The following is a 12500-nucleotide window of genomic DNA, read 5'->3' on the forward strand; positions in this document are numbered from 1 at the left end:
GGTCACACTACAGGGCCTAAAATGCACTTCATACCAGTGACTTTCTTCTGCTGGTCCTCCCACGTCACCTCTGATGCAAAAGAAAGAACAGAGGACTTTAGTGCTAGTGTTGTGGTTCAGACTAGCGGACTAATCCCCGAGGCGAGGATGTCGACTAGTCGGAGTGGAGCAGAATAAGCAAAGTAATGTAAATAAAATCTGTGTGGATTCGCTCCCCCGGTTTGGGGGGGGGGTGTTTAAAGGTGGTGAACACACTGGTGCTTTATTTACTGCAGCTGGGAAGCTTAAAAAGCACCGAAGCTGGAAGTGTAAATGAAAGAAAGTCAAAATTAAAAATTTGTGCAACCCTTTAGAGTGGACATTAACTGGGACAGAGCAAGAGGAAGAGAGGATATGAGGCTAGTCTATAACACACACACACAGTGTGCACTTGCCTTTCCGCCCATTGACAGGAGGGGGAGCCACAGGCTTTTCCTCAATTTCTTAACATGATGAGACACACACACACACATCAGCATTAAATGAAGAAATGAATCATTGCAATGACACACACACCACAGTAACCTCTTACATCATCACACTGCTATGCTGTATCTCGTTACTCTTTATCTCGTCATTCTTTATCTCGTCCCTATGTATATCGTCACTCTTTACCTCGTCACTCTTTACCTCGTCACTCTTTACCTCGTCACTCTTTATCTCGTCATTCTTTATCTCGTCCCTATGTATATCGTCACTCTTTACCTCGTCACTCTTTACCTCGTCACTCTTTATCTTGTCACTCTTTACTTCGTCACTATGTATATCGTCACTCTTTACCTCGTCACTCTTTATCTTGTCACTCTTTATCTTGTCACTCTTTACTTCGTCACTATGTATATCGTCACTCTTTACCTCGTCACTCTTTATCTTGTCACTCTTTACTTCGTCACTATGTATATCGTCACTCTTTACCTCGTCACTCTTTATCTTGTCACTCTATCTTGTCACTCTTTACTTCGTCACTATGTATATCGTCACTCTTTACCTCGTCACTCTTTATCTTGTCACTCTTTACTTCGTCACTATGTATATCGTCACTCTTTACCTCGTCACTCTTTATCTTGTCACTCTTTATCTTGTCACTCTTTACTTCGTCACTATGTATATCGTCACTCTTTATCTTGTCACTATGTATCTCATCACTCTGTATCTCATCATTCTTTATCTAGTCACTCTGTATCACATCATTCTTTATCTAGTCACTCTGCATCTCATCACACTTTATCTCATCACTCTGTATCACATCACTCTGTATCATTCTGTATCTCATCACTCTGTATCTCATCACTCTTTATCTTGGCACTCTGTACCTCATCACTTTTTATTGTCATTCTGTATCATTCTGTATCTCATCACTCTTTATCTCGTCACTCTGTATCACTCTTTATCTCGTCACTCTGTATCACTCTTTATCTCGTCACTCTGTATCACTCTGTATCTCATCACTCTTTATCTTGGCACTCTGTACCTCATCACTTTTTATTGTCATTCTGTATCATTCTGTATCTCATCACTCTGTATCTCATCACTCTTTATCTTGGCACTCTGTACCTCATCACTTTTTATTGTCATTCTGTATCATTCTGTATCTCATCACTCTTTATCTCGTCACTCTGTATCACTCTTTATCTCGTCACTCTGTATCACTCTGTATCTCATCACTCTTTATCTTGGCACTCTGTACCTCATCACTTTTTATTGTCATTCTGTATCATTCTGTATCTCATTACTCTTTATCTCGTCACTCTGTATCACTCTTTATCTCGTCACTCTGTATCACTCTTTATCTCGTCACTCTTTATCTCGTCACTCTGTATCACTCTTTATCTCGTCACTCTGTATCACTCTTTATCTCGTCACTCTGTACCACATCACTCTGTATCATTCTGTATCTCATCACTCTGTATCACTCTGTATCTCATCACTCTTTATCTTGGCACTCTGTATCACTCTTTATCTCGTCACTCTGTATCACTCTTTATCTCATCACTCTGTATTTTGTCACTCTGTATCACTCTTTATCTCGTCACTCTGTATCACTCTTTATCTCATCACTCTGTATTTTGTCACTCTGTATCACTCTTTATCTCGTCACTCTTTATCTCGTCACTCTGTATCACTCTTTATCTCGTCACTCTGTATCACTATCTCGTCACTCTGTATCACTCTTTATCTCGTCACTCTTTATCTCGTCACTCTGTATCACTCTATCTTGTCACTCTGTATCACTCTTTATCTCATCACTCTGTATCACTCTTTATCTCATCACTCTGTATCACTCTGTATCTCGTCACTGTATCTCGTCACTCTGTATCTCGTCACTCTGTATCTCGTCAATCTATCACTCTTTATCTCGTCACTCTGTATCTCGTCACTCTTTATCTCGTCACTCTTTATCTCGTCACTCTGTATCTCGTCACTCTGTATCTCGTCACTCTTTATCTCGTCACTCTGTATCTCGTCACTCTGTATCTCGTCACTCTGTATCTCATCTCCTGTTTGAAGGCTTCATTTTCACCATCTTCCAGAATCTCCTGGGGAAAACCTCCTGGCTGTAAACCATTCACTCGTGACACACCTGGCACTGGAGGAGGCGGAGCTGGAGGCGGGGCTGATCCAGATGAAAGTGAAACGACAGGATCAAGAGGCAATGAAGGGGCGGGGTCTGGTTCAGAGACGAGGTCTGGTGCGGGGGGAGGTGCCGTAGCTGGAGGCTCCGCCCCCAATGGAGCTTTGGTGATGAAAGAGTTGATGGAGGAATAATGGGGGAAAACAAACATCATGAAAAAGACGGATGATGCTGCTGCTATTTTTACACTTTTTGTTACATGAATCTGTTCACCACAAGTAGCTTTACAGTAATTTTTATATTCTTTTCTGCTCACTCTGTAAAAGGTCATTAGCAGCCGCGGTGTGTGTGCAGGACGAAGGCACTTCACACATTAATCAGAAGACAGGATGCAGAGAAATATACAGGAAGGAAAAGTTAGATGTGTGAAGGTGAAGGTGACGAGACTGAGAGAGCAATAACAAACTGAAACCATACAGACACTAATATTAGTTATTCACAACGGTATTGCACTAATGTGTGCTCTAGGGGGCACTATCAATTAGTCTATACCCAATAACAGCTCAACACACTACCCCAACACACTACCCATGCTAAAGATTAGCCACTAGCATGATCTATGACCCTACACTGTACTAGCGTGCTGTGTTTTAGATGTTCAACAAACACACAACTGAGTGTCTACTCTACACCGTTATTTCCTATAAAGGTTTACCAGGAGTTGTTTGTGTTACAGGGGGCGGGGCAGGGGATTGCCCGAGGGGCGGAGTCACAGATGCTGCTACAACTTCATTGACAGAGGCTTCGCACCAATCACAGAGAGAGATCAGAAGAGAAGAGAGTCAAAATATGAGTGTGTAAGCAACAAGTACACACATTCATACTCACACACACACACACACACACACACTCACTCACACACACACACACACTCATACTCACACACACACACACACACACACAGTATTAAATATATTAAAACAAACAGACACTTTGTGATGTCACACTGGTGACCAATCAGCAGCTTTGCTTATGAATCCCGCCCACTTTCCTTTCCCCACTTCCATTTCCCATTTCCCTCTTTTCTGTATTAATTTTTAAATTTCATTACTTCTTTCATGTTTATTTCAGCTTTCTCTTTCTCTCTTTCACACCTCCTTCTCTTTCTTTCTTTTCCAGTCACTCGTTCTGTCTTTCAGCACATGACCAGACTGATTCCAGGACACAAAATAAATAAAGAAATAAATCAACACAGAAAGACTAAAGGATCAGCTGGTAAGTAAAGGAAGGACGACAGACTTCAACTAGCAGCAGAAAGAAAAGACAGCGAGGACAACACCGGGGCCGGTAAAAGCTGAGAGGGCAGACACACACACACACACAGACGTACACTCTACACACCTTCGTATGCCTCTGCCACGCCCTCTCCTCCATCTGGGAAAAGACGGAGTGAAGAACAAAACACTCACTAGAGTAACACATCTGCGTCTCTGAGGTGGGGTCAGTTACATCCTAACTGTCCTTTAGTTCCTGGATTCTCGTGAACGATCTAAACGGCTCTAAAGCAGACCAACTCTGAGGCACAGGACTGCCAGAAAAATGTAAATAAATCAACAAGAGCAGACGAGGATACTCACTCCTGTCCATAGAGCCCTTTGGAGGAACCTGCGGTAACTGACGACCTCTTCGAGCCGACGCCGGCGTTGCCGAGGGACTCGTTTGGACCGATCCAGCTCGAGGATTCGCCCTAAAGCACAAACACCAATTTTTTTTACTCACTTTATTAAAACAGGAGCGAGCGCTCACATCAGATCAGATCTCATGTAAACCGGCGCCGCAGCCGAGGCCGAGAGACCACGCTCGGAAAAAAAAGAAATAAAATTGACAAAATTAAATTACAGGGAAAACTTTTAAGACATTTATTTACAGCATAAAGAGCAAAATATTTATTATATTTAATTAAAAATAACGTTTCATGTAGAGTTTTGGCACAGATTATATGATTGTGTATTGATTAGTGAAGGTTTCATTTAAATATAATAATAATAATAATAATAATAATAATAATAATAATAATAATAAAGTTAAGAAGCACACTGCAAAAAAAAAAAATCTTAGCAGGTTCACACAGCTTAATTAACATATTACTGTCAACAATACCATCATTATTAACAATATTTCTGATTATTAGCTCTGTAAAATATTATTTAATCTGGATCTAGACACAATACACTGAATTTTTTTTTTTAAGAAAATCTGAAAAAATATTTTAAATGTTTTCTTTTTATATATATATATTTTTTTATTTTTTTTTAATAATAATAATAATACAAATAATAATAATGATAATAATAATAATAATTTTTTTATTAAACATTTTTATGATGTTTTACCTGCTAAGACTCATTCAGTGCAGTTATTTATTAAATTTTAATAAGCAAAAATTGTGAAAAGTGTTAATCATTTGGCAAAAAAGAAAACATTAGGGAGGAGAAACAAAAATAATAATAAGTGAAGTCACAATAATTGAGAAACACAAGTACCACAATCGAGCGAACACTTCAGGACTCCACATATTTGACCGTGTCAGTGCATGCAGTCTCAGCGGGAAAATATGGTGCAGTCCAGTGCATTTTAGCTGCCGGACTTAAGCGACCAGCTAAAAAATGCATCTTAAATAAACTAGAAATGATCTTCATAGCACCTTCTGAGCATCAGGTTACGGTCACGTGCCGTCTCCGGAGGTCACGTAACGCAAGATAAGCATAAGGGGGTTTGATTAAATCGTACGAATAAACATCTCAGAAAGACGCGATCGCGATCGGTCAGTCAGTAACCGTCTCAGAAGGAGTTATGAAGTCGGAAACAGGAGCAGTTTTAAACAAGAACCACAGCTCGGGAAATGGCTGCAAGGAGGAAAGTAAGAAGCCGCGCACATCCTTTAGCAACTTTAGCGCAGCCGATGGGCCGTGAAACGAAAACGGGATGCTGTTCAACAACAAATGATAATGTTAGTACATTCAAATTAAGACAGAAAAAAAGTCAAGGGGAAAAAAAAAGCAAAAGACAGGATGCCAGGGTCACACCATTATATCCCGGAAGAATATAAGTAGTGTGTCTTTAAATAAACACAAAAACGTTAGTTTGGAAACCACCACCATCACGTGATCTAGTCTACAAATAAACACAAAGCAAAAAAAGACAAAAAACGTGGGCGGGGTATGGTTTGGAGTTAGTCGCCGTGATTGGTCAGGATCACCTCGTTAAGGCAGGAGAGGGAGGGGCGGATCTCCTGGAGGGTAAAGACGGCATGGACCTCATGTAGGACGGTTCGGGACGCTCGGACGAGCGCGAGCGAGTGTAGAAGTGTCTCTCCATCATCGGACGCTGGTCGGCTGACCTCGACCTGTAATGTCTGTCCGGTGTGGCGCGAGCGTACCTGCGGAAACGTTCATCAAACATGGCTACTTATTGGCACGAGCGAGAACCTTCTGGAACTTTTTTACACACAAACCCCCATGCTGCTGTGAAAATAACGTTTTTACAGGAAGTTCATGCGGAAGCTGCGGCATTGCTTCTCTGCGACCAGAAAAAAAAAACAGAAAACAACTTATGAAGGAAGAGGTTTGTGTTAGCAAACAAAACTCTGAGCAACCTGTAGAGAGGGAAAGGTCATGTGAAGAAAAAAAAAAGAAGCGCTTAGCGTCTTTATGAGGGTAAACTGTACTAGCACGCTAGTCTACTTCACCACAGGATTACCTCAAATCCTCCTCAAACGCTTCGTGGCTAACTGGAAACTCCGGTATATGATCCTCTCTGGAGCAAAATGTGGAAAAACAGCACTCCTGTTAACGTCTTTTAATTAGTGTTTATCTGTACTGACTGCATGAAAAAAATGGTGGGGCAACTACACTAAGGTGTTAGCTGAAATGCTAGTGGTGTAGCTGATACCTTTCTGCATCTGTAGAAGGCTCGATTTCTATCTTGGGGCAGTTCCTGATGTAGAGACCAAATTTAGTGTTAACATCATAAAATGGTGGGAAGATGGATTGAAAGTGTGAAAGAGAAAAATAAATGTGTTGATGTGCAGCAAAGGTGACAAACGTCTGGGTCTCATCTGAAAAATCAGTTTATATTGAAATTGCTTCACTATAATCATGTGAAGCGGATATAAATATAATTCTGAAAAAAATAGCGGTGTTGCCCACTAGGGGGCAGTAAAAGTACAGACACGGACAATACCGTGCTGTGGAGGCTGTAAACACGTCTGATTCCTAAAGACACGCTGGCCGAGCAGTGCAAAACACAATAACTAAAATAAAACAACATATCAGAAAACAAAATAACAAATCCGAAAACACAAGCACAATTCAGACGGAGCGGAAAAGGTAGGTACGGTTTGTGAACGGAATTCTTCCATCTGATTGGACGAGACATGGGTCACTCAGGAGCTACAGGATGTCCAGCAGTAGAAAGTGGATTGGTGTGTGTATGAACACAGCTCTGCTCTTATAGCGCTCCTTACATCCTTTAATCTGGAATAGTTTGGTCTTCCTAACATTCCTGGTGTGTTTTTAGAGATCACAAACTAATCTTTACTCCATGATACACTATCAGTATATCCATCAAACTGACCATATGAACGTCCTTCCTCACAGTAGCGCTGAATGAACTCCATTTTCCTATAGAGATGCATATATATGTTGGTTATTTTCTTTAAAATGGTGTAAAGTGAGAGCAGAACTCCACACATGTACAAGAAATAAAGTTAGATACACAATTTCCTACTTCCTGTATATCCTGAGTGACCGATGTCCCGTCCAATCAGAGGTCAGAATTCCATTCGCTAACTATACCTAGCTCTTCCTCTTTGAATCGTCCTTGTGTTTCTGGACTTCTTGTTGTGTTTTGCGCTTCTCAGCCACCGTGGAAAGAAATGATTTTCTCACGGGAACTAAAAATAAAATCAAGTAACAATTATTCAGCCTGAGTTACAGGTGGTTTTTTACACATTTCAGGCTTTACAGATGATTCTGTGGAAAAAATAAATGGTTAAATAGATAAAAGGAAGAAAAAGAAATGATGATAATAGAACAAGACAACAGACTACTTCAACTTCCAAACTTGTTTTTTTTAAAGAAATAAAAGTCTGAAAATAGACCTAATGTTGTTGATCTTTCAGCTGCTCCCTATGTGTGTGAGGGGTCGCCACAGCCGACCAACAATTTGGCACAGGTTTTACACCAGTTGCCCTTCCTGACACAACTCTCCCATTTTATCCGGGCTTGGGACCGGCACTGCATCCAGTGGCTGGGAATCAAACCCAGGCCTTCCGCATGGTTGGTGAGAAACCTACCACTGAACCACCAATCACTGTTTCCTGCTCATTATTTAACAGTAAGCAGATGTGTGAGATTTATATTGATCGTGTCAGGTGCTTTAACACCGTCGTAACTCCTCATGTCTGATCCCTTCAACCGAACAGTGGGATCAGATGGATCGGATTGGATCTAAAAGGTTTCGCGGGAGCGTGTGAGTGCAGCTCGAGTGCTCAGTGTCATTACAGCCGAAAGGACCAACTAAGAAACTCTGAAACTCAACATCTAAATTGTCCAGATTTTCACTCATGCTGCAGTCAGTAATATGATTTATAATGAAAATTGTCATAACAAATCAGAAGAGATGGAAGAAGAGCTCTGTAAAAGCAGCGTGTTTATGTGTTGCGTAGGTGAAGGTCACAAAATTGCGTTGTTTGTTTTTAGGTTTTAAAGCTTTGACACCTCTGATGTACAACAACAGAACTGATGGTTGATGAACAGAATAAAAGAGTGGAGCTCAGATGATGAAGTCTGCATGGAGTTTGTGGGATTCTTACCTGTAATCCTCTAAGGATCCATTCATGACGTGATTAGGCCACGGTGAGGGAACGTGATTAGGGCCATTGTAATGTCTTTTTGTGGAGGAGGAGGAAGAGGAGAATGAGATGAAGATAGGAAATGAAGACGTAGACGGATAAAACCTTCTTATGCTTTCTGTACAACATGAGCTAATAATGAAATATAAAGCATGTCGCTTTTACTGAGGACGCGGTACAGAGACCAGCTAAGAGCTAACGTCTTTCCCAAAACGGACAGAACTGTGGCTTTTAGTTGAGCTGTATATCTATTCACACATTAATTTTACCCCCATTTCTGGTCTTAAACTGTTTACCTGAAGCCTTTTCCCCCACAGGAAAAATGTACATAGCTAGCATAAAACCTGACACGTTAGCTAGCTTAAGTTACGTAGTTAACTAGCTTGTTTTTTAACACTGGAGCTAATTTCTAGCAAGAACATAACACATTCTGCTAATAGGACATTTGATTCTGGTTAAGTCTCCTGATGAAAATACAATTATGATATTGAAAAATACTAAACTATTTAATGTCATGTGTAGTTTTTAAACAAACTTTAGAGCCTAATTAAAGCTGTAAAGCTGAACAGCGGGAATAGAAGCAACACTTTTTTGGGTTTTTGTTTTTTTTTTGCTAAAATTCTACTGTTTTACCTCTCAGGAGATTCATACGAGTCGCTGTAGACTGACATTCGCCTATCACGCCTCATCCTCCTGATCAGAAAACAACACACACACACACAGTCAGACAAATCTACACACTCCTATCCACTACTACAGCTACTGCTACCGCTACTGTAGACCATCGAGCTCCGACATGCTTAAGGTGAAGCTTTTAAAGGACAAAACTGAGACACGCAACAGCAAAAATATCAGTCTAAGCATTAAATCAGTAAATCTCAGCGAACAAGGTTTGAAAGCACCACGAGTTCTCCATGATCAAGACCCTGACGCTGAAGACACACAGCTCTGGGGGGCGGAGCTAAGGTCTAAGATGGTCTAATCTGACTGAGTCTGGTGCAGAAGTCAGGATGATGTCCAGGTTTAAGACAGGGAGAACAAATCCACACAACAACTATCACTCCTCCAGACGTGTTACTGAGTGAGGGAATAAAGCCAGCGAGAGTGATTTTTACTTAAAAGTCCAGAAAGTAAGACGTAAGAATGAAGGATCAAGAACAAAGCGTCCATCTTTATCACAAGGGATTGTTTTGCTAGTTTCCAAAAAATATAATTTAGAAATAAAAATAAACTCTGAATTCTGCTTTTGAAGTGGAATTAGATATCCCACAGTGGTGCTGAATTTGGTCAGAAGGTGTTGATTAGTTTTCTGTAACATCAGCTCTGACTGTACGCAGGTTTCTATTCACAAGCTCATGTTTCCATGGTAACAGCTCATTCATACGGTGCACCCGGGTTGACGAGTCTGTGTGAAGTTTTTAATCAGGAGACGTTTATGTAACCTGTATGGAAGGAGTCTCCAGTTTCAGCGTCAGAGGTTAAGCTGTGACTTTAAGTTTTCTGATATCTTCAGGACATCTTCAGGAGTTTACAGCACTTTGCGCTTCCTCTGTAACATGACGACTGTTTTCCCTCTCTGATTAGGGTTATGGCTCATTGTTACTTAATCATACTTCTGGACCTTTAGGATCACACACTGTAATCAGAAGCTCTGGCTTGTTTCCTCCTCACCCAGTAAACCCAGTAAAAAGCTTTCTACTCTCAACAGATCCTAATGTAAGCTGTCCAGCACAGGCTAATCTAATCAACACGACTATCCAGAAAACACCGAGACACAGAACCACGAGGGTTTAAGCTACCTCTCCAAACTACCATAAGCCCTGTCCGAGTGGCTTCGGGACAGCTTAGCTGAGCGCAACAGCTTCAGTGCATCTTCCCGATAGAGAGGGTACATGAGACTGCAAGTCACACACACACACACACACACACACCCCAGAACAGCGTCAGCTCCCTCGAATTACACACCCAAAGGACGGGATTTTGCCATGCACTGCATTTACTCCCAAGTGTGTGCTGTATAACACGCTGTTTAATAACATGTTAAAAAAATTCCATAAGAAGTTAGTTCTGAACAGTAAGGCTGGGGGCAGGGTTAGGGGAGGGGCTAGCTAAAATTGTTACTAAAATAAAAAAAGTTTGTTACTGTAATGAAATGTAAAGCTAGCAAGCTCATACATTTTTCCTTAGATCTTTTAAGAGGCTTATTTATTTATTTATTTACTTACTTACTTACTTACTTACTTATTTATTTAAACTAGTTCACTTTTCAGAGTTTTTTCTTTTTAATATTAAAATGTTATTTTTCTTCTCTCCACATGCAGGGGTGGAGTCTGAATAAAACAGAGGCGTGTCTCCTTTACACACTATTCTGCCCTTGTCCTAAAACACATTTTTATTGTGTGATTACATTGTAATTTTTCATAGCTAAAATTATAAATGAACTTGTGGATGCTTGGTCAGCTTCCTTCCAAAATCCTACCTGCATAACCCGATTCTGAATACAAGGTACCTAATACCCCCCCCCAAAAAAAAAACTGAATCTAATTAGCGGCAATAAGCTGTCAATCATCTAATACCAGGTGTGGGGGCAGGGCACTGCCTCTGTCCATCCTGTCCTGGTAACTCTCAGCTACACTGTACCTGTGGTCCTGGAAAGGCGTGTCGATGGTGTGATATCTGGTTCGGACTTGATGAAGGTGAGTGACTGAGGTTCTGTGGTCGCAGAGAAAAAAGAGAAGAGATGACCAGAGTGAAGAAAAAACTCAGGACAGAGACAGAGAGATCTGGAGAAATGACACACTGATGAATGAAGTAAAGAAGGGAGATGAAACTGACCTGTCACATGACCTCAGTAGACTAAACACACACTCTGTGTGTGTGTGTGTGTGTGTGTGTGTGTGTCGTGTATTTGGAACATTTCAGTACCCCAAATTTCAAATTTTATCCTGGAAGATGGTCTTTAAGCTCCATCTATAAACTTTCAGTGAGTCTGAGATTAAAGTAAAAGATTAAGAGATTAATAATTTAGTATAGCTTCGTTTATTTTACTTTCCCTTCCTTCCACTTTCTTTATTCACTCTCAAATGCTCTTTTCCACGTCCAGACTTCTTCTCTCATCCTGAGCTGAAGCAGGTCAGTGCTTTCATTTTTCTGAACAGAAATGAGTTCTAGATTCGATCAGGGGTTAATGTTAAGACCTCTACACTTTCACCTAATTTAATTCAGGTTACAGTGTCTCTGAGTAAAGGCTGTGGACTTGTGACCTGTTACCATGACAACAACAAAATCGGTTCTCTGCATTCTTGATTTCCTGTTTCTGTCCTCTACGTCGTGCAGGGGTGGACAAAATAACGTAAACACAATGTGGCCAAAAGTATGTGAACCCCTGACCTTTAGACCCAAATGTTACCACAAAGTTAGAAGCACACAACAGTCTGGAGTCATTGTATGCTTTAATATTCATTTTTTTTCCCTTCAGTGGCACTATGAGGCCCAAACTCTGCTCCATGGGTGTGGGACATGGTGTGGTGGTTGGAGAAAGTGGAAGAACTGGAGTGTCCTGCTTAGAGCCCTGACTCAGACTCATAACCACTAAACACCTTTGGGATGAACTGGAACTGGAGTCTCCTCAACTTCCCAAGTCTGATCTCACTGGATCTTCTGGAGCGGAAGGAACACAAATCCACACAGCCACAATCCAAACCTTCTGAGAAGAGTGGAGCTGATTATAGCAGCAAAGGGAATAAATCTGGAATGAGATGTTCACCAAGCACTTGTGGATGTGATGTAATAGAGAGTAGGCTGATGCTTTGCCTCCAGAACAGCTTTATATCTTCCCGGAATGATGCAGCATAAGTCTTAAATGGTTTGTGGTGGGATGCTGGACCTTCTTGAAATGTTCCCGTTTAAGGTGGAGATCAACTTGTCAGTCCGAATTCCAGAACTTTCCAGAAAGCTGTAATGAGGAGCAAATCT

At 41.0% G+C, this 12500-nt stretch overlaps 1 protein-coding gene across 4 annotated transcripts in view; it reads right to left on the minus strand.

Annotated features, from left to right (window-relative positions):
* The window catches only part of rims2b (regulating synaptic membrane exocytosis 2b), a 103795-nt gene that overhangs the window by 29389 nt on the left and 61906 nt on the right, over window positions 1-12500 (minus strand). For 2 of the 4 annotated variants that reach the window (XM_058377159.1, XM_058377160.1), the window contains exons 21-28: window positions 11166-11237; window positions 8487-8561; window positions 6563-6607; window positions 6371-6427; window positions 5871-6050; window positions 4249-4358; window positions 4013-4045; window positions 2621-2773 (exon numbers count right to left, since the gene is read on the minus strand). In XM_058377159.1, coding sequence (XP_058233142.1) covers window positions 2621-2773; window positions 4013-4045; window positions 4249-4358; window positions 5871-6050; window positions 6371-6427; window positions 6563-6607; window positions 8487-8561; window positions 11166-11237 — 725 coding nt within the window. Of the gene's footprint in view, window positions 2480-2620; window positions 2774-4012; window positions 4046-4248; window positions 4359-5870; window positions 6051-6370; window positions 6428-6562; window positions 6608-8486; window positions 8562-11165; window positions 11238-12500 lie in introns of those variants that run through there. The other 2 variants (XM_058377162.1, XM_058377163.1) reach the window with 2 other exon arrangements.

The sequence above is a fragment of the Hemibagrus wyckioides genome, linkage group LG24 (assembly GCF_019097595.1).
Source record: "Hemibagrus wyckioides isolate EC202008001 linkage group LG24, SWU_Hwy_1.0, whole genome shotgun sequence".
In the NCBI taxonomy this organism is placed as follows: Eukaryota; Metazoa; Chordata; class Actinopteri; order Siluriformes; family Bagridae; genus Hemibagrus; species Hemibagrus wyckioides.